Source organism: Synchiropus splendidus, chromosome 8 (genome assembly GCF_027744825.2).
Source record: "Synchiropus splendidus isolate RoL2022-P1 chromosome 8, RoL_Sspl_1.0, whole genome shotgun sequence".
NCBI classification, from domain to species: Eukaryota; Metazoa; Chordata; class Actinopteri; order Syngnathiformes; family Callionymidae; genus Synchiropus; species Synchiropus splendidus.
The window spans coordinates 5,438,000-5,463,124 of record NC_071341.1 but is presented as its reverse complement, the minus strand read 5'-3'; the positions used below and the strand labels follow the sequence as shown (position 1 = coordinate 5,463,124).

At 40.5% G+C, this 25,125-nt stretch overlaps 2 protein-coding genes across 7 annotated transcripts in view; both read left to right on the top strand.

Annotated features, from left to right (window-relative positions):
* The first annotated feature begins 625 nt into the window (after positions 1–625).
* ppm1da (protein phosphatase, Mg2+/Mn2+ dependent, 1Da) lies at positions 626–11,027 on the top strand. Its single transcript, XM_053872911.1, has 6 exons — positions 626–1,229; positions 1,825–2,053; positions 3,271–3,395; positions 4,716–4,894; positions 6,512–6,736; positions 8,993–11,027. Exons 1-6 carry the CDS (start codon positions 629–631, stop codon positions 9,365–9,367), a joined length of 1,734 nt encoding a protein of 577 aa, XP_053728886.1. The 5' UTR covers positions 626–628; the 3' UTR covers positions 9,368–11,027.
* Positions 11,028–12,914: 1,887 nt separating this feature from the next.
* brip1 (BRCA1 interacting helicase 1) overlaps positions 12,915–25,125 on the top strand; it is a 46,609-nt gene continuing 34,398 nt past the window's right edge. For 3 of the 6 annotated variants that reach the window (XM_053873421.1, XM_053873419.1, XM_053873417.1), the window contains exons 1-7: positions 12,915–12,970; positions 13,142–13,232; positions 13,647–13,758; positions 15,365–15,541; positions 16,512–16,642; positions 17,739–17,870; positions 24,364–24,630. In XM_053873421.1, coding sequence (XP_053729396.1) covers positions 13,143–13,232; positions 13,647–13,758; positions 15,365–15,541; positions 16,512–16,642; positions 17,739–17,870; positions 24,364–24,630 — 909 coding nt within the window. In that variant the 5' untranslated portion in view covers positions 12,915–12,970; position 13,142. Of the gene's footprint in view, positions 12,993–13,141; positions 13,233–13,646; positions 13,759–15,364; positions 15,542–16,511; positions 16,643–17,738; positions 17,871–24,363; positions 24,631–25,125 lie in introns of all 6 variants that reach the window. The other 3 variants (XM_053873418.1, XM_053873422.1, XM_053873420.1) reach the window with 3 other exon arrangements.

Here is a 25,125-nt window from a genome sequence, read left to right as displayed (position 1 = left end):
ATGTAGATTTACTGTGACACTTTTGGTGCATCCGGTTTAGTAAACAAAATTGTTTACTTCGACAAATCATAAGGTCAAGAAACTGCACTGTACTTGGTCATATGGAGAGTTTTAAGATGATTTATGTCATAAACCTGTAATGTTGATCTCTAATCTTGAACCTGCAGTATTTTAGTTCTCATCTGAGTTTGTGCCCAGCTGGATTCTTTTCTTTTCTTTTTCTTTTCTTTTCTTTTCTCTTTTTTTTTTGTTGACACCAGTGTTGATTCTGGTGTTTCCTAAATTGTCCTTTCTGTCAGTACATGCTTATAATACGGTGGCTGGGAAGGGTTTTTTTTAAATAAATATAGTATAACACAAAAGATTTTATTATCACCACATAATTTTCTCGTTCCTTGATGGAGAAACAAATCTAATGAAAGGTCATTGAGCATGTTAAGCAAACAAATATTTACAAATGTAAATACTGAATAGGTTTCTTAACGTATTTTTTATAATTGAAAAAAAGTCGAAAAAGGCACAGGACGATAACGAGCCAATGATTTTTTCCGTATGTCCTCAGGGCGGCACTAGCTGTAGTTTTCTGAACCGTAGAAGAAATGAGAGAGTGACGTCAGCGCGTTGGAGCATGCCTATTTTGTCCGGACATAAACAAAGACTGGAGTTGGGTCTTCAATACACTGTGGGATATTGGTCGGTACTGTGCCGACAACACTCTAAATTAAAAGTTTCACTCGCTCCAGGAATCATGGAAGGTGCATTGTCGTTGCGAGTGAGCGTATTTACTGACCAAGGTGGAAGGAAATATATGGAAGACGTGACCGAGGTCATAGTTGAACCGGTGCCGGGCGAGGATGAACGGGCATCGCTTGAAACCGAGGAGGACATCGTGATGAACTCTTGTCCAAACTCCCGTTCAGAAAGGCCGGAAGAAGTTAAAGGATCGTCCCGTGTACCTCCTCGGACCTTACACGGGGCATCGGATGATTCTGTTTTTCCTGGATCATTAAGTCCGCCTCGATCACCGTCTGTCGCTTCCCGCCGCTCCGTGGCTTTCTTTGCGGTCTTCGATGGCCACGGAGGACGGGAAGCGGCGCAGTTTGCACGGGACTATCTATGGGACCTGCTGAAGAAGCAGCGGGGTTTCTGGTCAGATTGCGACCGGGAGGTCTGTGCCGCCATCAGCAAAGGTTTTATAGCTTGTCACCACGCGATGTGGAAGAAGCTCCGTAAGTTACAGAAAGTTTGACTTGTTTCAAACAAAAGTAATAGGGCTTTCCCTTTTGTGGCAAGACGTCATTTGCATCAGCCAGCACAGACTGGTTTAATATCTCGAGATAGGCGCAGTGTGTGGATGTTTAGGGTGAGAATAAATGTTATATTCCATTGATGTTAGGCGGATGACTTTTACTGTGATATGAAATCTACAGTAGAGCGGTTTTAGACATGATCTTTGCCCTCTTAAGACTGACAGAAACTATTTTACTAATGTCAGTGACTTTTAGGTAGCTGATTCTTCCTGTTTTCCACTTGCTTTGTTTACCAATACATTAATGGTTATCAGTGGGTTTTGTGAACCACATCTTCTGTAACATCGGCTTGATTCCAACCGAGGCTCATGGTCTGACCTTCATGATTGATAGTAGCTTATTGTCAAGCACACAGCCACTCAGCGACGAGGGGCTTTGTCTGCAGTTGCACACCTGATAAGCAATCTAACTACATAGTGCTTGCTTGTCATGGTGAGATTACGTGGTAAATATCTGTGCATAGCTGTAGATCATGTGACCTAAGTGTAATTTATGTTTTCTTTAAAATTTTCAGCTGAATGGCCAAAGACGCTCACTGGTCTCCCGAGCACGTCTGGTACCACAGCCAGCGTTGTTGTCATCAGAGGAAACCGCATGTACGTGGCCCATGTGGGGGATTCTGCAGTGGTCTTAGGTGTCCAGGATGATCCTGCCGACCCCTTCATCAGAGCAGTGGAGGTCACGCAAGATCACAAACCAGAGCTGCCGAAAGAGAAGGAGAGAATTGAAGGTCTAGGAGGGAGGTAAGTAAAAACCAACTGCAAAAATGGAAACTGTGCATTACATTTTTGCTTTTGAAATCTGACTGACAACAGACTGATCCATTGTTCGTATCACTCTTGGTCAAGATGACAGTGTCCCTTATGGCTGAGCATTATGGCCAAGAATGCTAATCACAGTAGGGCTGGATGGTATGATCTTGAATGAATATCCCATCATATTTTGGCTGAATGGCTGCAGAGATGAAGCTGAGATGAAGTAATACAATATTTTTAACACAGTAAATATACAAAGGCAATTGTGTCACAGCATATTCTATTGTAGACTTTTACAGCCTTTCCTGAAAGAAAGGCTAAGGGTTAAAATAAAGAAATGTCACTGACACTGTATTCTTATTGTTATTGTTCTGCTCTCTCAGAATTGTCCATACAAAACAGTGAAACATAGTTCATGTCTGAACTGTTATGAGTGCAGATGATGCCTTTAAATGCATTGGGAACATTCCAAATGAATGTCACAATGAAAATTAGGTAATCAACAAACAAAACAGTTGTGACTCATTATACATTCAACAATATTCAACATATGAGGCTGGCAGTATTGCTTCACCTTCGCAACCAAGCCTGTTCCATGTTCCAATACAAGAATTGTTCTGTCTAGCCATATATCACTGTATGAATTGAATCCCTTGTCTATACATAGTAAGATATAAACTGACGTGTAAGAGAGAGTCTTCAGTGAATTGAATGACTTAACTGTTATTGATTATCAACCTAATTTACTACTTTTTATTTATCATCATACTCAGCATTAAATCATGTGATCATCACTGAATCAGATTCAAGTCTGACAAAGCGTCTAAAACTTTTCGGTGGACAGATGTTGTTTTGTTGTCTGCAAGCCTCATTCATGTGCCTCAAAATTCATTTAGAGCTTTTAGAGCTTGCAGCCATTGTGTAAACGTAGACTGCTTATCGTGCAAGATGCTTCAACTCAATATTGGGAATTGTCCAGTTACAAAATACTAAGGAATTGATTTTCTTTCAAAAACATGAATAGTGACCTCATAGTTATGAATCCACCATTCCTCTATTCCTGTTCACGCTAATGACAGCAGTAAGGAAAGTTATCATGACTAACTATGTTTAGCCACTGTTATAATGTTATGTTCCTTTGAATTCAGTAGTGGCTGTGTTGTCAACACTCTTTACTTCTCACTGGTCTCAATCTGTCTGCCTAGTGTAATCAAGAAGTCAGGAGTAAACCGGGTCGTCTGGAAGAGACCAAGGCTGACCCACAATGGACCAGTTCGTCGCAGCACAGTCATCGACCAGATTCCTTTCTTAGCCGTGGCTCGATCCCTGGGTGGGTGTCACAATCTTTAAATGACTTCTCATGACGTGTTCACATCTGTGACTGGTGCGTCTGCTGACCTATTTTTGCTTTGTATGTATGGGAGCAATCGCTGCCACCATTATCCTGGAACCATGTATCCGAAACATGGGAGGAAAGTAAAAGCATGAAGAGGTGTAAAAAAATTGAAAAGCTTTTCATAGCAAGCAACGACTTCAGTCCTACATTGGTCCCCTGTCTCTTTCCCTGCGTAGCTGGGTTGGCTTCAGCCTGCACACCTTGATTCTCGGTTTGGGAATACAAAGATGAAAATGTGTTCTTAAATGTAATCCTATTTTTTTCTGTTCAAAACTCTCAATTTAATTGAAACAATGCTGAATTTAATCCGATCAACGGTTTGATTGCCTTGTCACTGAGGACTGAGGAAGAGGTGTCAATCACATTGTCACAGTGTATGTGGCTTGGAGTCAGACACAGAGTTTGTGAATGAAACATGTATGATATCGATATATCGAATCCTGCAATTAGTGTTGAAACCGTTTTCAAGTGGAAAGGTGTGAGGCCAACTGTTCTTCCTGGTATATTCACCATGTTAAATCAGTGTGAAGGACAAATAGAATGCAGCACACAAGAAAGTGCTGTATCTGACAAATAATACACAAGATGGATGGATGCATGTTTCACCTTATGTAGTATTTTATTTTTCAACATTTGCCCCTTGGGGATCACGCCGCCTTACGCAAGTAGCGAGTCTTGTATGTCATTTTTAAGAGCCATTAATCCTGACTTTAATAACTTTGAGTGGAAACATCACAACCCTGTCTCTCCCATTTCAGACTGTTGAAGGCTGAAGAGGTTGAAACTGACAAGGGAGTGCAGGCTGTACTTTTCTGTACTCTCCTGATCCTGCTCAGTGGCAATATTTGTGAATATAGGCTACATTTGAAAGCCATTTAAACTGAGCTCAATAAGCTTTTTTTTTTTTTGTCCCAGTCCAACCCTGTTGGTGTGCGTGTCGTGTATCTATGTATTCATATTACTTTAGCGTCAACTGGTCAGAGTGCTGGAATTTGCCATGTTTGTGAGGGTTGTGCATATTGTGGGGGGACTTTTCTGTCCATGATGCACCATTTTCTGAGTGAGCAAAAAAGACAAAAATGTGAGTTATTTTTTCGGACTTCTGTCTTTTTTGTTTTTTTGGCAGGCAATACATTGGCCATGAACAAACCTACAGTAATTACAAAGAGCTTACATGAACTTATATAATATTGCGTTGGTGAATCAGGCTCTGGTCAGTATTATTTATATCAATCTCTCTTCTTTTCCACACAGGAGACCTGTGGAGCTACGACTTCTACAGTGGAGAGTTTGTGGTTTCTCCTGAGCCGGACACCACTGTGTTAACGTTGGACCCCAAAAAACAACGCTATATTATCCTGGCCAGTGATGGTTTATGGAATATGGTGCCACCGCAAGAGGCCATCTCTATGTGTCAGAATAATGACAATGAGGTAAGAAATCTGGATGACAGCACTAACCAAACATTATCAAGTCCATTTTCTGATTTCCTTCACAAGTTTGACTGCATATACATATGTTCCTGGGTACAAATTAGCTTCATAAATAAAATTTTAAAAAAGGACATTTTTGCACGCCAAAGTGTCTCCCTTCCTTAATGCAATCGCAGCAACTGCATGTTGGTGAAGATTCTACTTATTGCAACACTGCTTCAAGTTGGAGTGGAGAGGAACATACTGGCGTACTTTTTAATGATATTTAATTCAAGAAAACGTTTAACAATGACACCTGTAGTTACAGAGAAGATGATTTTATTTGATCATCCGCAGATTTCAGTTGGCTAGACTTAACTAAAATCAAAAGGACTAACTAAAATCTTAACTAAAATCAAAATTATCATTATTCATAATCGATCGCTCAACGAAGCACTTCCCTCAACATGTGCGTGCGTGCGGACATCTATGACAGACCTCAGCACCCGCAGCCACATACGCCTTCATAATGGTTAAGCACACCCAGTGGGGCAGCCGCTGAGAAGAAACCGGTCTCCTTCTGAGACTCCCACTATGGCGGAACAGTCTATCTATCAGTCTGAGACCTCCAGTTCTGTTGTCGGTCACAACAGAACTGTTACAACATGTGCAGTCTTACCTCTTGCTCATTCTGATGAGGAGGATAAAAAAGACCTCAAGATGGCCACCTGCAACCGGTAGGCTGACGTAATCATCTTCGGCCTGAAAGCAGGGTTGGGGTAAGGAGTCACCAAGTCCCCTTCATCTCCAAAAGCAGCTGGAGCTGACTGACAAAGCCGTCAGGTAACTCACCTGCTTCGCCGTCAAAGAAGCAACACCCTTTTAAGAGTCAGATCCTCCAGTGAATACTCTGCCAAGGGTTTAAACGTGGAAGTACACACCCCCTCCAGAACCACCTGTAGACTGCACCTCGGGAACCAGACTCCTAACAAGAGGCCTGATCCGTCTGCCAACAAACAGGAACCTTTTAATGATCAGATGACTCCTCACCGACAAGCAACCCAGACCCTGGTGTCCCGCTGGAATGGTGGACGCAAACACGTTCAGTGCAGAAGCTGCCCGTCCTTTAGCCAGCAGCTCCTGGCGATAGGAAAGAACACCAGAAAGAGGACTAACCAGCATGAAGACCCACACCAGTTCAAAAAGATGCACCACATAGTGGCAGAGGGCCAGGGATGCCTGGGATTGACCATGGGGGTCCCACTGCTAGCCTGACCAGATCTGGAAACCATCTCGTGCCTGTAGTGTCCGGCACCACCGTGCCAACCAGGAGTTTCTGCTCCCTGATATGCTGCAGAAAAAGCATCACAGCATCAACCTGAGCGGGGGAAACGCATTAAGCAGCCCCTGCGGCTGCACTGGATGAGCCAGCGCATACACCTGGGGCATGGGCTTTGCTGTTATCCTTCGAAGCAAACATACATCTCTAGCTACATACCTGTAACAAACCAGTCACTCTTGAGTCGGGGGTTAGATGTCCAAACTGCCTGTATTTTCATGTTTCACGCCTATGTATTGGGCACTGCTTGCATCATGAAATTCCCCATGGTTGTTTCACTTTGACCTCCTCTGTTTTAGGTACCTTGTGGGATGCCAAGTGCCCAGCAGCTGGTCAACTATGCTCTGGTGAGGTGGCGTCAGCGGATGTTGCGTGCTGACAACACAAGTGCCATTGTAATTGCCCTGCATGAACCTGGCACTTCCTTGGACACCTTGCTGAATGATGAGGTGTTGCTGGATCTCACCAAGGTGACCAATTGCCTGCCCACTTCCCACTCCCGGGCCAACACTCCTCTCCTTCATGTAAGTTGCCATCTGCATACTTGTTTGCCGTATTGCAGTTGACCTTTAGCATCTCCATATGTTGTGGACTTTTATTTTGTTTCATTACATAGTACGTTGCATTATATTAGATTTTATAATTACAGTATATTTGGAGACATCACTAGTGTGGAAATGTTAAGAAATATTTTGAAATTGAGCGGCCTTCCTGCCATTTCTGCTTGAACCACACGTCATGTTTTCTGATAGTAGTCATTATGGATGCACCGGTCCCACTGTCGACCCGATCCAGCCTCTTAAAGTTGAATCGGGCATCTGTGAAATATTGCATATCCAGGAAGCCGATACTAGCAATTGTGGTTCACTTATTAATGCACACATGAATGAATGGATGTCTGCAGCAGCTGTGCTAGCGTTGTGAGGGAAGTACTACATCGAGCAATCAATTCTGAATAAAACAATGTTAAGGTGGTATCCAACTCAGATCAAAATCATCACAGAGTCTCTGTGACTATAGATGTCATTGTTAAACGTTTTGAATACAGTTATTTGAATTAAACGTGCTTAAATCAGCGATCATAAACTTAAAATCTCGCTGAATCTCCTCATGCTGCTTTGTCTGAGTGTGTGTGTGTGTGTTTCTCTCGCAGCAGAGCTTCGGTTCCATACAACGGCGAGTTGCATCCATGGCTTATAGCTAGGATTTTGAAACTGGCCGTTTGAAACCGTTCCCCTTCTGATAAGCAATAACAAAGACTGACTCAACAACTTGCTTTGTAAAAGAGAAGCTGTAAACATCTATTTGTACAAAAATGACTTAATAAACAACAAATAAACATCTGAGTCAAATAACGAACTTTAACAGAGATGAACGCAGTAGTAGCTGCCACAATAACACTTTCCGATGCAGGGGCCTCCTGGGCGGTTGTTTTTCTTGGCTGACCTTGATTAATTAAAAAAAACAACAATACATTTCTTTCCATTACAACAAGCTACCGTGTCTACAGTTTCTTCTTTTATATATTTATGCAAGTTAATCATAAAGTTGTATCAGCTGTGAATCTGTGATGGTTTTCTAAACTCAGAACCACATGAATTTTGATCCCTAGTTTGCTTGCATTTGACAAGTGCTGTCTGATCCTGCAGGAGGAGTGGGCTTTGTGCCTAAAGAAACACCCAAATATACCTCAGATTAAAAGGCTATGAGTTAGTTTTTTGAACAGTTGTCTCATGCGTGGAACTTATCCGCATTTCCTACTGTTATCAGCGTCAGATATCCCATCAATAACAGCATACTGTCGCGAGATGTGGATGACCACAAGATTACCCCATTGCGACCTCAATGGCCAAGCTTCGGCAGCAAAAGGGTTGAGAATCTGTGAATTTCAATCATATTCAGCAAAATTACCGTGAGGTTACGCCCTTTTCATGGAAACTAGTCTGATGACGCTGCAAGTAGTGAATTATACAGCCACTAATAATCTGACATTTAGGGCGTCCTGCTGAGAAAAACTGGTTTGAGGGCGTCCACAGACGCCCACTCGCTAAAAGCCTGGCTGCAGCCCATGCTGGCACTTCCCTTCTGCTCTGACAGTAAAATGCCAATAATGTCAACTCATAATGTTTTACTATGAAATTTTCCCGGATTCACCTCATTTTTCACAAGTTGATTTCCTGTCTGTACCTTCCTCTCAAATTGAACTCGGAGTGGTGTTGAAACGGTGCAGCAGTGGTTCACTAGCACAAGCAACATTTGGTGAACACTGTTTAAATAAATAACAGGTTTGTAATTCCATATGAAGTAATTTTTGCCTTTTACTCAAAGCATGACCAGTGTTATCCCACAGCATGGAGAGAAAGTTAATACTTTAACAATGGTATCGGATCGATATCAGTCGATACCCAAAGCCCAGGTCTTGGTATCAGGACCATGAAAGTGAGGTCGGTGCAAAAGTCAGATCAGTGCATTAGTCATAAATATCAGCATAAAATAACAATAATACTAATAATAAATTAAACCTGCTTTTTCTTTTGGGACATGTATCAAGGGTTGTGCAGTATGTCGGTCTGCTCCAGTTGAACATACCGTGCACATCCTTCCTGGTCACACCTTCCCTCATCATATCCTCCTTTATCACGTCCATCGACTTGAGTGGCAGTCCTCTTATCCTTCCTAATATCACCATATCAAATGTCAGCCTCCTCATCTGAGTCTGTCCTCCCTAACTTCATCTCCATGTAAGCCGTTAGAGTCAATGTGACTTCTGTTTTCTGCAGTGCACTCAAGAGGAAAGCACTCCTGCAGCTGTTTGTGGCCTTCTGCCTGTTCTGGAACGACATGATGGACTGTCTGGCAGTAACCGGTTCCACTTGCCTGCCTCTGACCCGTTTGCTCTTGAACCAATGTTTCCTGATGACACCGCTGAGCTTCAAAGCCACACAAGTCCTAGCGAAAGCATGGTTGACAGCAAGACCTCCTGCAGCAAAAGAACACCTTCCAGGCCATTGCCTGGCAAGTCGGCAAAGAGGACACGGCGCAGGAATGCCAACAGGCAGCCGCTCATTCAACACAACACGGAGAAGAAACCAGAGACCAGTTCCGTCTCACCCATTCTACAGCAACATAACAAGAGTCCAGTTTGTGTCTACTGAAACTTGACCTCACCAGTTGTTCAACACATTGGTTGTGTGTTTCCTACGTCAAGCTTCCTGGCAAACACTCATTTAAAATGATCATTTTTATGTCCCAGTGCGAAGCAGCTTGAACAAATGTCTATTTTTGTACCCTTCAATTGTTGGACGATAAGACACTTTTTAGAATACCTTCACATACTTCGCTTTTTGATGTATTTTTAATGTATTATTTAACAGTTGGAGATGTGTATGAACTCAAGGTGCTGCTAAATCCCCCAAACCACTAAGCTATGTTGTGTGCACAAATGCAATAATTGTGAAATACTTTGTTTTAGAGTATATTACTGGACTCAGTCCAGTAAAAATGTTGGTTACACTTCATGTAAAGGTATCATCTGTAATGCATTAGTAATACATTCATAAGCCATCATAGTGTATTTATAAGGCTTTACTGATCATATTGTGAATGTTTATAATCATGTATGCTAACTTATGGGGACTTAGTATTATAAGGTGCGGTATTGGAGTGAATTGTGTTATTACATTATACCGTGAGTCTTAGGTAAGGGTTAATAATCGTAATAATAATGATTGGAAGTGAATTGAAATTGAAATGAATGAAAGGTCATAATGTAATGTATATAAAGCCTTATTCATGCATTGTGATGTCTGATGAATGTTGTAGCAATGCATTGTCAATGGATGCTTAAAGTTCAGTGTGACCAAAATCCTAGAAAATCATCTAGTTATCCAATCTGTACAAGATTACCTCTCAACAGCCTTCCTCTGTGGTCATGTGACCACGATTAAGCACGGTGGTGGTCAATTGAAGATGTTCCTTTTGTGCAGAGGTGTCAAACCCAATCACTCGATGGGCCAGATGTACATTTTAGACACAGGCCAAGTTGCTGGTCAAACAGAAGTTGAGCATCTTTGTGGACAGTTGAAACACAACTTGTCTCCTGTCACAACAGACAACACTAGAGGAGCAAATCTAATTCATCCATGTGATTTCCCTTCAATCTACAGCATTTTTTTCCTTTTGAGATGTCTCCAGATCTACTGTTATATTGGACTATTATATGCAGTATTTTTGAGCGGCTCTTTCCTAAGTATTGAACATTGTCATCTTATTGACACCCAACATGAACATACAGTGGAGGTGATCTGGTTTTGGTCTATAAATCTGTACAAATTCAGCCAGCTACATAATTAAAGTGCTTGTGGGCCACTGAAAATGACTTGACTGCAGGAGCTTGAGTTTGACACTTGTGTACCGGTCTTTTGATGCCACTCAGCTCCTGGACAACATACTGTGACATCTGTCCTTCATCTGAAAAGACTTCAGCTCTAGCGATCACAAGGCTGTTTTTTTAATACTTTGAACCATGTCACTCTGGTTTTAGAGTGAATCAGTGCACAAAGGGAGCTTGAATCAAAATGTGTATGATTTTTAAGACTACGCATGGGCGAGAGGAAACTGTTTGGCCAGGGTTTATGAGATTGTAGCACAGCTTTTGTTATGGCTGATCAGATTCTTCTAAACAGGCTCTACAGCCACTCTGGTACTGTTTTTAAGTTTTTGTCTTACTGCACCCTTCCTGAGGATTGGTCCTTGTATAGTTCACTGCTTATGGTAAATGTTCTCTTCCTACATGCCTTTCTTTTGAAGTATTGTTTATGGAATAAATTATTCACAAAAAGGAAAACACAGGACTTCGGGTTTCATTCTCAATGAAGAGTTCACCTCACGTTTTGATCGTATTGCTTGGTTTGAGACTTGACAACTTCAAGTAGTCAGTGGAGAGTAGTTACTGCAATGCTCTCCTTTCCAGTCCTCCTAAGGACAGAAAAAAAGGTTCATGTTTCAATTGATTTTCAAGTCTTGGCCATGGCGTCCTGTGTGATGAAACAAATGTTTATATTATCAGTTCTTAACGGTCTTATTAGTATTTGTAATTAGAACTGCATTTATTATGTGCAACATTATGTCATGCATTATAGAGAGATTGGAGAGAGCTGCCGACTGAATAAGTTCTTATAATTTCCTTGGCAGTGAATATATGTAACTGTATGGAATCCTGTATTTGTTGTAGTAATTTTTCACTGCTGTTTTACTCTTATCTTGAAACATTTTATTTACTCTTGTGTCTCTTCATTCAATTATTTGCTCTTCAGTATCGTCCTCCTACTTCTGTTTATGATGAAGTTACTTCATTTGTTAGTGAGTAAACACTGGATGTTGAATCCAAAACTAACGCATGTATATTGTGCTGCAGGTCTTTTTTCCCCCTGTGATTGTTTGTCAGCAGCGAGCGCTTGCTTGGAAAGTGTCTGTTACTTCAAAGAATCAGGCCCAATGCAGAACAGGTAGGCACTCACTCTCATTGGAACATCTTTGTGATGCCATGTCTTGAGGTGGAAATGTGATTTGATGCTGTCCTGTTGTGGAAAACCTAATGCTAGAATTGAAGTAAATGTAGGGAGATGATGCAACATTCTGTAGGTGTCAACAGTTATTGCAGTTTGCCGACAAATCACCTTTTTTAGATGCTGAAAACAGGAGGGACAGTGTGACCCTGGGCATGATGTGAATAGAGATATTTCTCACTAAAATCCAGCAATTCTATCTCACACCCACACATGCAGGAAGTAGGCCTTTTATCTGAAATGCAGGTTTCTCAGAAATTACTCTGCAAAAGCAAGGATTTATCAAAATTATTTCATGTAACATACAATAAAAAAAAAAATGATTTTTATTTATATAGGTAGTTAAAAGTTGCATTTAAGTTAATATTTAAATGGAGGAGCATTAACACTCTAGTTATACAGCAGCATTTGTGGCCTTTTCACAAGAGAACGAAGAGTCAAGATAGAGATGTTGTTTGAATGTTGCCTAAATAATAATTTACATAATAATAATAATAATATAATAATCATAATAAACACGTTTCAAAGATATCCAGTTATGACTGCCTTGCCTAGAAAATGTCTTCAAGTAATTAGAAAAAAATCGTCATAATTTGCATTTACCCACCTCAAATATTTATATTAACATATTAATTAATGAATTCACGGGGTAACTTTCAGGAATTAGATGTGTCTCATTATTTTCAGGAGAAATTGGGCGGAATACGCAAAAAAAATCTTTTACAAAATCTTCACCATTCTCGAGAAGAAGAATTTAAGAACGCAAAGATGCATTATTTGTTATTAACTATGTCGAGCACTTCCGCAGTGGGATGAAACACGCGCCCAATCAGAACTGCTCAGCAGGATGTTTTACTAACGTCACTTCTGGTTAGCTTCGTGGCTGTCAAGCTTAGTCACAAACACACATCAAATGCTTTCAAAATAAAAGCACAATTTTAGTTTACTTTTGAAGTAGTTACATATTCTTCCAAATTTAGTCTTTAGTCTTTTTTTTTTCCTTTTTTGGTGTAGTTTCAAGGTCAACTTGATCCATCTAGAATCCCTATTCCAATGAACTACATTTTAAGGTTTTAAAATGAAACCAACTGGAAGAACTGTTTGTATGAAATGACGTTAGTCCTGCTTGGGTAAATCAGAGCGGGAAGCGCTTAGCGTTGTCGCTGCAGTTCTGGCATCCACACACCTCATGTAAGTCAAGTAAACAATTACAGTAAGAGCGAGTTTTCCCAAACAATAATTATTAGAATTATTTTCGTTATACAGCAAGTAATGCATGGTTAAATGTGCAGTTAGTAATTTTCTATAACCACACGATGTGATTGTCTTAACTGTTGTGTTTCTCCCAAATTGTGTTTGAAGAATGGCAACATCAACAGACTACACCATAGGTGGGGTGAAAGTCCAGTTCCCCTGCAAGGCATACCCATCCCAGCTAGCTATGATGAATTCAGTAAGTAGTATTGTTCTAAACAGTAGATAAAAAAAACTGTCAAAACAAGTTTTGAACGCTTGCGTCGTGACACATTTTGATTGGGTGGTGCCAAGGTGGTTTGAAAGGTATGTTTGGCAAATGTTGCATTGCACTTCAGTCTTGATGTCCAGTGTTATACTTAGGATGGTTCAGGTCGTGTGGTTCCGGAACTCCAGCCTTTTCTTGTCTTATTGCCGAGTGTGCCAAGTCGCATGTGCACGCTATGGACAGCAATGACGTCATGACTTGTTGCTTGAACCCAGTCGTTGATGTTCTGTTGTACTAGTCGTTGCAGCCCTGTTATTGTCTCCAGTTTGCTAAGATGATCAATCCATGTAACAGCCTACATTTGGGTCGTGTGATTCATGAACAATTTGATCACGGTGTCTGCAGATCTTGCGTGGATTAAACACTGGACAGCACTGTTTGCTAGAAAGTCCTACTGGAAGTGGGAAAAGCCTCGCTCTGCTGTGTTCTGCGTTGGCTTGGCAGAAAGCACTCATGGGTAAGGTTGCATTTGATGCAAGTTGTACATCAAAATGAGGCTCGATGACATAAACTGTGGACTTAGCTCCCTAGTATGGATGCAAACTTACTAAATAAGAAAGCTAAGCCATCACATAAGCATTTTTAAAGTGGAGATGCTTTAGGTCTCAACTTATGAGCAACCAGCAAGGACCCTAGTGTCCCGTCTGGCTCATTGGAGGTTCTGCATTTCCATTCAGGAGCCAGCCAGACAGCCTTTAGATTAGATTAACATTTCATGATTTGATTTTAGTCCATAACATTAGGGGACACCCTTTTCTGAAGTGTTGTTTTTGGTTTTTGCTGTAAATGCTATTTTCTCCTGCCAGAAATAATAGCAGAGCAGTACATCAACCTGAGCTCAAACTGTGAGCTTGTTTGTCCATGTCTAGATGAGCATTCCCACATATTGCCTACTATTCTTGTTTAGAGTTCATGTTTTCTCTCTAAGACGTTTTGCAACACAGTGACTACAAGATGGCCTTCATTGTGTTTGCAATATATTGGCATTGACTGGCAAAAAACACACAAAAAGTTACATGTCACAGAGAAAATGTGTTTTGATGTTGATATTAATCCAGGGGTTCTTAACCTTTTTGATCTCTGGGCCCACCTTTTCCAGAACAAATAGGTCCGAGGCCCATTCAAGGAATAGAACTGAGTCAGTACTGTGATTACTGATTTCTGACTACTACTGATTTCATTTGTATTCAATAACCATACATGTAAACAAACCAAACTATGTGATAATTGCAAAGATATTTGTCAGAGAAATGTCTAATGTCTAACCAGCAGCAGAACCAGGTACAAACCTTGATGCAAACTGGAAAAACTGTTGAGCATGAATAATAGTAAATAAATAATAACAAAACGTCTAAATATCATAAAAGATTGTTTTTTTCTCTAAAATGTATATGTATAAAGAAGATAAGTGAAGTGTAAATGAACTATCACAAAATTGCAGCTGTCACCTCAAGTCGATGACACACTACTGCCACCATTTTTGGCAAATGTATTAGATCTGAAAATATCACAGCCCAGAGGTGGAAAACAAAAAACTTCCTCTAGGGGGCGCTCGCGGTCCCACTATGGGCCGAGTGCCTGTGCTTAAGAATCACTGTATTCATCAACATTTGCTGACCCCTCATAATGAAAAATAATATATCATTTGAATGTATAATTGGGTCAGTCATTCTGAATTGTGAGCTTAAGTTTTCACATTTTTATAGCCTTGTATCTGAAGATAATGCAACTTTTACTTCTCTTAATATTTCAGTCAAGCTGTGTGCAGTAGCATGGCAAATGCGTGTTACTTCCACATGCATGTTAATTTCCACTTTGATATCACTCTTTCAAGAGGCTGAGAAATTGGTTACAGATAAAGATGTATGATAAACTATTCAGCATGGCCTGAAGTTTGGCGTCATCTAATTTGTGTATTTTTATATCATATGATGTGAAGGAAAGAAACGTTGAATTTTGTTTCTTCTGGATTATTATTTCAATTTCATTTCTCTCAAAGTTCTATTGAATTTTCATCAATGACGAAATATGCACACATCTGGATAACTATTTTGTAATCGTAGAAAAAATGCCTAAAGCAGGAAAGATGACAGAAGATGGCAGTCAGTCTGAAAAACAGAACTGGGAGAAGACTGCAGATGGAAATTGCAAGTGTCACTGCCACAGCAAGTCGCAACAGCCCACTCCTGCTTTGGACCTCACTGTGTCACCCTGCAAAGAAGTATCACAACCCAACACAGGTGAGTTTAATCACTTCATTCACTGAGGAAACTGATGTGGAAAATTTAGTTGGGCTTCCTCTAGTCTTTTTGTTGACCTTGTTGCTACTGTTGCATTCCAGAACTTGAACCCAATTCATTTTAAAATCAGTTTAACATAACAGGACAGCAGAGGTCTTGACAGATTCGGATTCTGTCCTTGTAAATAGAGTCTTGCCATTTCTAGAATAAGAAACATAAAATAAAAAAAATGAATTTAAAAACAAACAAACATGAAGACAAACTAACAAAACAAAACAGACAGCGAAGAATGCTAAACCTTTTGGAATGATATGTAAAAAAATTTCTTTGTCATTGGTCCTTAAATTTGGAAAATAAAATGACATAATTAATCCATTTGGTCCAATGTGATTTCAACTTCTCAATATTGTGATTGACAGAAGCAGTTATTTGTTCCATTTTGTGAATGTCAAATTGTTATACCTATATATGTGATCATTTGACTCCATTGTGACAGCCAGTCAGAGGTTTTCTTGGAGAATACAATATAGTTTGACAGCATGAGAAATGTTGTGAAGACCGTTTTGAAACTTCATATTTCATTTTTGAAGGTAATGTCCTTTCATGTGTCCATTGTGAATGGTTCCATACGACCAGTGTTTTGGGTCGCTGTGGTCCCAGAGCCTCAGCCATTTCTCCTCTTAGGGCGGTGAATTACACAGTAAATAAACAAGGTCAAATTGTTGAATTTCCCCAGTGTGGGACAGATAATGGACATCTCATCTTTAAAATTAAATTAAAGAACCATCATTCTCTCATATTTTAGTGGTATATATTGGAATCTCTGAATCAAGAGGAGGAGCCGCATGTGGGCTTGTCAAGCATGTTTCAACAACAGACTCTTAACCTTATTGATAATTCTGAATTACAGATTTTTGTATGACTGCAAAAGCAGTATTCTAATAAAATAATTTATGTTTAATGTTGACAGAATTTACTCCCAGGAGACAGTCTTTGGCTTCTTCCCTGAGTGCAAAGTTACAGTCTTCCCTCAACTGCAGTCAGGATCAAGAAGATGACTTCCAGCAGGACAGGAAACGCATACGCACTGTTGAAACTAAGGTGTGTTTGACTCGAACACTCTTAATGTCATTTGTGTTTGCTGTGTATTGTTTGTATGTTGCCATCTTATCTGCGACACTGGATTATAATGAAGTACCTGAAATATCTTCAATCTCTACTGAAGTGGTGTTTTGGATTGTCCATGTCTGTACTTGAATAAGATATTTTGTGGAACAAAACTTTTTTTGTGGCTTTCTGTTGCAAAAAGACAGCAATTTCTAATAATCAGTTATGATCCTTGAGGAGAAACGGTGTAGGTGTCACGTGTGCCAAAAGTGGTATGTCTGGGTGGCTGCTTTGTGATAATGGTACATTCACAGTACAAACATTGCTTTTTCCCTTTAATTTATCATTTATCACAGTTTTTGTTTACAGATCTCTAGCTGTCTCAGATATTACTTTTCATTGCTCCATCTGATGTTGCTGTAGTAGTAGAAGTGGTTTTCATCTTTTGAAAATGTAATTTTACTGGTCAATGCCTGGACTCTGGTCTTAGAACGCGGCTTTACTTGGCATAAAACGCGACCCGATTTCAAGATGTTAGAACTTCATGCAATTATATTTTCTTATTACATACACAGGTGCATATACTACAGAGGGGAGCACATAGACACTTAAATTAAAACATATTAGAAGCTACAGATAAATGATTGTCTACTTTTTACTAGGGCTGGAACTTTAAGAGATTATTTTAATTGTCAGCAATCCCAGGTGCACCAAATTATACAGTGTGATGTCATAACCAAAACACCTATGATGGAGGAATCTAGATGAGACTGTGCCTATGGACAGAAAATTTTAGTTAAAAAAAACTTCTGTGCACAGGGTTGGCTCATTTCTGGAGCATCTTCCTGTGCACATGCAGATGACCCACGGAGCTCTAACATCGAGAAAAAGGTGTCACTATTGTGGATCATGATCATATATTAACATCAATTCAGGCAATTCATGCATTCTAAATTGAAAACATAGAGTGTTAAATGTATCAATGAAGATAAATAATTTCCATTATTGTTAAAAAAAGAAGATGAAAGTAAGTGAATACATGCTAGCAGTTACTTCAGAAGAATGGGAAAGTTTCTGGTGTGTTTTCTAGAGTCGTAAGAGACCCCGAGTGGAGCGTGGAGTGATATTCATCGAGGACGAATCTGAAATGGGGAATGAGAAGCATCCCAGCTGGTCTATGGAGGTAAAGAGCCAGACAGGACCATCACTTTCCTCATGTTCTGTGAGTACAAAGTTGCTCTGTTTGTCTTCTTTTTTTCTGTTTAGCGAAAGGGTATAATTATGGGGTTAAATTAACAGCGCAATGTGAAATTGTCAATGTCAATTACAGCAATATCCGCTGGGTGGCAGTGTTGCCCACCATTTGCTCACATATTCGCTTTTGACGTTGGCACCATATAGTTCAATACATCACAATACGGCGAATTACCAATAATACTCAAGGACGAGCGTCATGCTTTTCCTCTTCTACATCAGATGACTTGCTGTTATTGGAAAACGTAGGTTTCGTGCACTTTCTGTGAATAGGTCCTTATCTTCTTTCTGGTTTACTGTAATTTTTAATGATTCCAGGGAGCTGGCAGGTGCTGTTCTAGGACCCATGCACCTCAAGCAGCAAACAGCATCAGATTTTTAAAACTAATATTCCTTTGGTTTATTCACAACCGTGTAGGTTTTCCTGTTGTAAAAGAAAACAAAAATTAACACAACAGGTAATAAAAGTCAAACTCTATGCTTCATATTGTACAGTTTGCATCAGGCAGAGTTTTAGAGAGACAGAGAAGAGAAGGGAAACATACAGTGTTAAACACATTGTTAAAACCAAGAGATGGGTCGATTGGAAGGACTTTAGCTAACATCCTGTCTTCAGCTGCGAACAGCTGCTTTTGTTTTGTAAACAAGACCATGACTGGCACATGCTGAAGGGGAGACACTAAGATCTTGAAGTGACGTTTGTTTTGGCTTTCTTTGGTGCATTGGACATGGTGCAGGTTGTGAATAAATTAATTTTATTTAATTCTCATATTAAATGTGCAAAATATTTATGATATATCCCCCCTCAACACATTCCACACATATTTTCACTAGACAACATTGGCATGTCTGTTTGCACTGGCAAAACATACTTAGCACTACCATGGTACCTCCATTCTGCATTTGTATTTGTAGCAGACAATACATCTCAGAGTTGCACAGTTCTTCATGCATCAGTGCTTAACCTGATACTTCACAGTTTTCCCAGGGCTAGATGTGGAGGTTGCTGCTGGAGCACTGTCTCTTTGTATGCCTTCTGCTGAATTGTATGAGAGTTATCTAACTTTCTCGCAAGCTCAACCAGGAAGTCCACCTGTCTTTCCAGGACCCCGCTGCATGCCTTCTGAACAAAATGAGCATTCAGCGCCGCCGCCATGTTGATCATGTTGTAGAACAAGGCGTCTGGCCATCTCCGTGTTCCTGCACACATGCTGCCCTCCCGCACCATCTGTATAGTCGTTCTATCTAGCTGATAGAAATTTCCTGGTGGATCTTGTTGACTGTGCCGACGATAGTTTTCCGGCAGAGCAGTCTTTGTGCAAGGGACAGCCATGTAAAAAAAAAATGTCAGCGTCAGTGGTTACATTTTCTGCCATTATCCATCAGCCTCCTCACTACACTTTCAGTCTCTCCCCACTGGGACAACTGGGATCCTTGCAAGATATGAGATGGCTTTGCAAATGTAATTTGATTTCAAGTGTGTGTACAAAATTGCAATACAGTATAGGTCAAACGTGTCGGCACACCATTACTACTTTCTGCATCAAAGATAAAAGCTGAAGAGATCAGACATATGAAGCAGAGTATAAGGAATTATGGAGCAAAGAAAAAAATATAACTCTAAATATCTTTATATTTTAGACCACTCATAGTAGCCACCATGTTCACGAACATTCCTGATGAAGTCTGAAGGGTCCGTCAAACAACAGAGACCAAAAAATTGTAAATCATGTTGGTTTTGAAAGCTCAGGCAAAGATAACAACATGTGTATTTATTAAGCATGTGATTTATTAGGCATTAGGTTTGTAATGTTATTGGTATTCATCACTTAAGAAATGGTTACTGTTTACAATGTTTAATTTAGAGCAAACTTGGTGAAAATATGTGTCTGCACAGTTGGTGTAGATGACTTTTATATCAATGTGATTCAGCTCTTATGCTCATAAATGTGCTTCTTAGTTTGAAGCCAGTTGCAGTATTTATTCTGTCGGAGGAATTTGTGTGTAAGAACAATCCTTCATGAAAAAAAACTAAACAATAAAAAAAATTAACACAAAACCAATTTCATAAAGAAAAAAAATGGAATCAGTTTCAAACCCTAGCGATGCATGTCGTTTTGTGAGTTTGTCAATCCTCTCTTCTAGTTTATGTCCTTTTTGATATGCAGCTTCCCATTGTCCCAGCCATTGATGCTTATGCTTCCATTTGTATGATTAAAAAAGTGATTGCCTTCTATTTCTCTAAGTTCTGAGAACTTATATTATACTGTGAGGGGCAATGGCTGGGCACAACAAAAAAGAAGATGGGACTGGGGAGGCAGTTGGAAGGTGTCTCATTCAGGGAGTAATTCAATGTGGGACCACCGCTGCTACGAGACATCAGGTTTACAACTCATAAACAAAAAAACATGTTATCTCATGGTGATGTGCTAAAACTGAACCCCAACTCTTCATCTGTTCATCTTATCAATTGCTATTTATCTGTCTTGGGCAGATCATTTATCAGTGAGATGATGACCAGGAGTTGAAAAGCAATGAAAGCAGTTGGTCAGTGAATAATTGTGCTGTCATTTTTTTTGAGAGAAAAAATATAAAATTTGATGAGCATGTTGGTGATCTTTCAGTCGTGGAAATGCTGAATAATATAGATCTTGACATTACAGTATAGCCGTAATATGGATAGACAGTTGATCGGAAGCGCTGAAGTTATTTTTGGGGCAGACAGGTCATCTATAATTATTGCTCCCACAAAGCCACAAAGTGCCACTTCACAAGTGCGCCCCAAATTGCTGCAGGTGTGTGTGTGTGTGTGTGTGTGTGTGTGTGTGTGTGTGTGTGTGTGTGTGTGTGTGTGTGTGTGTGTGTGTGTGTGTGTGTGTGTGTGTGTGTGTGTGTGTGTGTGTGTGTGTGTGTGTGTGTGTGTGTGTGTGTGTGTGTGTGTGTGTGTGTCTGTGTGTGTGTGTCTGTGTGTGTGTGTGTCTGTGTGTGTGTGTCTGTGTCTGTGTGTGTCTGTTGGATTGTGGAAAAAGAGGAGGAGAGAAAGTGAAGTCGAAAAAGCACATTGGTCTCTAGTTTCCCTGCAGCTACATGACCCGGGCTCCTTTGTCCCACCGGTGGTGACTGACGGCCTGAATGGGGCCCTTTGAAGCAAGCTCCAGTTTTAATTAAGAGGGTTTACCTCGCCTGGGCTGGTGATCTGTGAAAGCCACAGGGATAAATATTGAATGGGGTTCACCCGCTGGTTACTGCGCCTGCGGGATAAACAGGTGCTTTGGAGAGCAGATATTGGACAGGGCCTCTACCTGGACAGCGTGCTCCTATCAGAATGAGAGAGTGTTTGGTGTCACATCTACCTAGGTACGGTCTAGTGAAACCTTCCCTTATTGGAGTGAATTCCAGCCTTCGAAAGCTGTGGAATGAAGAGCAAATTGGCGTCCAGTGAGCGGTGCAATGGATACCCAAGTATATCTACTCCCTGCGGCCCCTCAGTGCCCTCTTACTGGCCCCCTGGAGTGTGAGATTTCCATCTCTCAGGTGTTAGAGAGAGTAAAGCAACAGAAGCCTACCTGTGAACATTGTGAGGTGTTCTCTGTCACCACTCCCCCCTGCTGTGTCCATCTATTCCTGACGGCTGATCATTTCATCCCCCTCTGTTGTTGGACCATTGTGTATCTACAATAACAGTAGCTGCTGCAGAGTTTTAATGTACAGAGTAATAATCTCACCTTTTATGACCAATTCTGAGGTGAGGAGACAGAGAGACAGAAAATGCAAGGCTAAAAAGTTTATTTCTCCTTTCAAAATCTTTTGTATGGGACATCCATATGTGGGAGAAGCAGTAATTTTTTTATGCTTGATGCACTCATGAAGACTTATTGTTTAAGGTACTTTCTCATCAGCTTTTAAACATGCAGCGATCCAGCCCGTCTTGAAGACGCCTGGTCTTGACATCGTAATGATGATCATGGTCGTAATTTTTGACCAATCTCAAAACTCGCATTCTTAGCTAAGGTTTCTGAAAATGTTTTTTTTTTTTTTTGCATCTGAATTCCTATCTGGTTTTAGATCAGGATATGGCACGGAAAGTAGCCTACAACCTCCTCTTAGCAGCTGAAAAACTCCATTTCAATTATTTTCCTGGGCAGGAATTAAAGACACTGCTGTTAGAGTGGGTGCCAGTCATATCTATCTTCCTGAATTTCTTTTCACCACAGTGAACTTTTCTTCTCATTCCCACTCACATTTATCTGTGGTGTGATGCAAGGTGCTATTGTAGGTCCCGTCTTCTTTTTCATCTACATGCGACCTCTTGGTCAAGTCATCCAATGTTACAATGTATCCTTTTACTGCTTTGTGGATGACGCACTGTTTTCCTTTCTCATGGTGTTGCCGCAGTTATTGCATGCCTTGATGATGTCACTAATTGTGTAGCACAAAATTTCCTTCATTCAAAAGTCAAAAATCAAAATATGCATTATTATTGTTGTAATTATTCTTTTACTTTTTGTATTTTAATTACCATGTCATGATGAAACTCTTTTGACAGCAGACTTCTTTGTTTGCTAGGGCTTGGGTCATGATCGGCCTCTCTATCTTTTACAGACAAGTTCTGTATGGTCTTGGTCAACTTGAATATGCTGTATGAGTTTATATAAGTTTGCCCCTACTCTAAGAATCCCTTTTAAATCTCCCTGCCCTGTGCCTGCCTTACTGCTTTTCAAAAATATTTCCGCAGGCATTTCTATATTCCTGCACAATTGGCTACACTGTCTTCTGGAATGTGCTATATTTCAACACGATATTGTTACTCACTAGGTTCGTACAGTTCCAAACTGGTGCTATTATTTATAGATGAAGAACAGAGCGTAAGTTTCATACTTTTTCTGTCTTGTATGGCGTTTCTGCCTTTTTTGTCCCTCTTGACACTTTCGTTCATTTCAATCTCTGGGGTGTCTCTGCGTCGGGTGGTGGGGCCTGCCTGGAAACCCTGTTGTCTTGGCGTCTCACAAGTTAGTCATGTAAGGAGATCCTCATGTGTCAGCTGTTTCCTGCTGCAGATTTTGACAAGGGCCTCTATTCATCAGCAAGCTCGTCTACACCGCCTGACCCAACCCCTCTTCCCCCACTTGCCAATGAATAAGTAATTATTGGCCATCTTGAGGCAGGATATTTGGATGGCTCTGTTTAATGTGGCAGCAGCAGGTAAGTTGATAAGGCCTGGGCCTAGGCTGTGGAGTGTAACTGTTCCAGGGGAGAACGGAAACTCAAGCTGGTGTTGGGGCCATGCTGCGCCTCTGTTTGTTTTTCACAATGAATCCAAGTTCGTTTTCCCACTTAACTCCAGTAGAGGGTTCCCTGGGCCCTTACTCCATTGTACACTGTATTATTTCATTGTTCAGCGCGTTTTGCAAGGCTCGCTGTTAAGCTAGTTTGTTGTTCATCATTAGAAGTAGTGCTTCTGGAATAAGTGCAGTTAATATGTAATACCCCACGGTGTTTGTTATTTGTGGCTAACTAGCCTGTAATTTAAGCAAAAGGTTTCTGTCAAACTTATGGTGTCTTTTTTCCTCAGGTGCAAAAATGTCTTTCCCATTAAATGGTTTAATTTGCAGAACATAGTACTACATACATACATATTCAACTGTCAACAAATACCTTCATCACATAAATCAAGTTATCTGAGTAGGAAGAAGCAAAAAGCATGTGATTATTGCATGTGACATTAGAGGAAGACTTCGTTAATATAGGATAAATAATACATTGATAGGAAAACCACAGAGTGGAAACTTGAATTATAATAAAACCCATCATTTACAACCAAGTCAGTGACGCATGTTAACAGTGACATATGCAGCTTATGCTCTTCTTCCGTAATGTCAGTGCTGAAATGAGCCAGTTATGGTTCTGATGAGAATGCCTACAGCGCTGAGCGATTAAGAGCTTGACACTTGAACAGGATCGATTTCATAAGCAATGCCGACTGCACTTTACCTGTGAGTGGAAAAGTAGAAGCCGGCATGTCACTGAATGGCCCATAATGAAGCTGCTATATTTTCTCAGTTGATACAATAGTGGCCGATCATCTTTCAGACTTCGAAAAGGTCAGCCAGTGATGAGAGACAAGATGCCCCCCTTTACAGATCCAACTTCTTTAGACTGCGCTGGATGTATTTTTAAATTGTAAGACGACCTGGCTGTGAATAGTAGCGATGTGATCGTGACCTCATGTACCTGCATACAATAATCACACGGCTGATTACACTTCTGCATTATGAAGACATTTGTCTATTTGACACATCATGAAATATTCTCGTGTAAACGGACAATATGTCTGTCCTCAACTAAGACCCGGCATTGTGGCATAAACGGGTTCTAGCAAGAGGCATTCAAAATTATACAATGGAATATTTTAATCAGAATTCATCACATTGTTTTCCTCCTTCTTTTTTATTCCATTTTAGACCATGGATCCATGTACCCAGTGTCCATGTGCCTCAGCCAGGACTATCCCGAAAGAGAGCTCTGACAAACAGAAGATTCCAAAGATTTTCTTTGGCACACGAACACACAAGCAGATCACTCAGATTACCCACGAGCTGAAGCGCACTGTATACTCCACCGTTCCAATGACCATCTTATCTAGTCGGGATCACACTTGTGTTAACCCCAGGGTGGCACCTCACTCCAACCGCAATGAACGCTGCAAGGAGCTGCTGGAGGCCAAAGACGTGAGTATGGATAGTAAATCATGAGGGACCCAGTTTAATAATGGCTTCCATTATGTTGTATAGCGCTTTTCTTTATCATGAATACCCGACATACTTTACAGAAGCCGTCATCCATTCACTACCTAAGTGAATCTGGACTATTTATTGGATAACCACCTGGGCCTGAGAACATTACTAACAACTGTACATAAACATATTTTGCACACACCCTAGACAAACTGAAATGAGTGTGTGGTCACAACTGTCTACCTTTCACAACTGTGTATAGTCATGATGTCCTCCATGGACTGGTGATTCTGGGATGCTAGGCTTTTTTCGAGGCAGTGATGCGAAGAAAAACCTTAACTATGGCTATGCAGCAAAGGGAAAAGATGAAAATGGGCAAAAGCAGTTTCTTAATCCTGGCCAGCCCATCTAATTTGTTTGTCCCTCTAATGTTTCTAAGATACATCTTGCAAGCGCACCCACCCTTCACAGCATCCATTCACACACCAA

Coding starts and splice junctions, on each gene's coding strand:
- ppm1da (XM_053872911.1), top strand. CDS start 629: ATGCCTATTTTGTCCGGACATAAACAAAGACTGGAGTTGGGTCTTCAA. Junction 3,396..4,715: donor AGCCGTGGCTCGATCCCTGG/GTGGGTGTCACA, acceptor TTTTCCACACAG/GAGACCTGTGGAGCTACGAC. Junction 4,895..6,511: donor GTCAGAATAATGACAATGAG/GTAAGAAATCTG, acceptor CCTCTGTTTTAG/GTACCTTGTGGGATGCCAAG.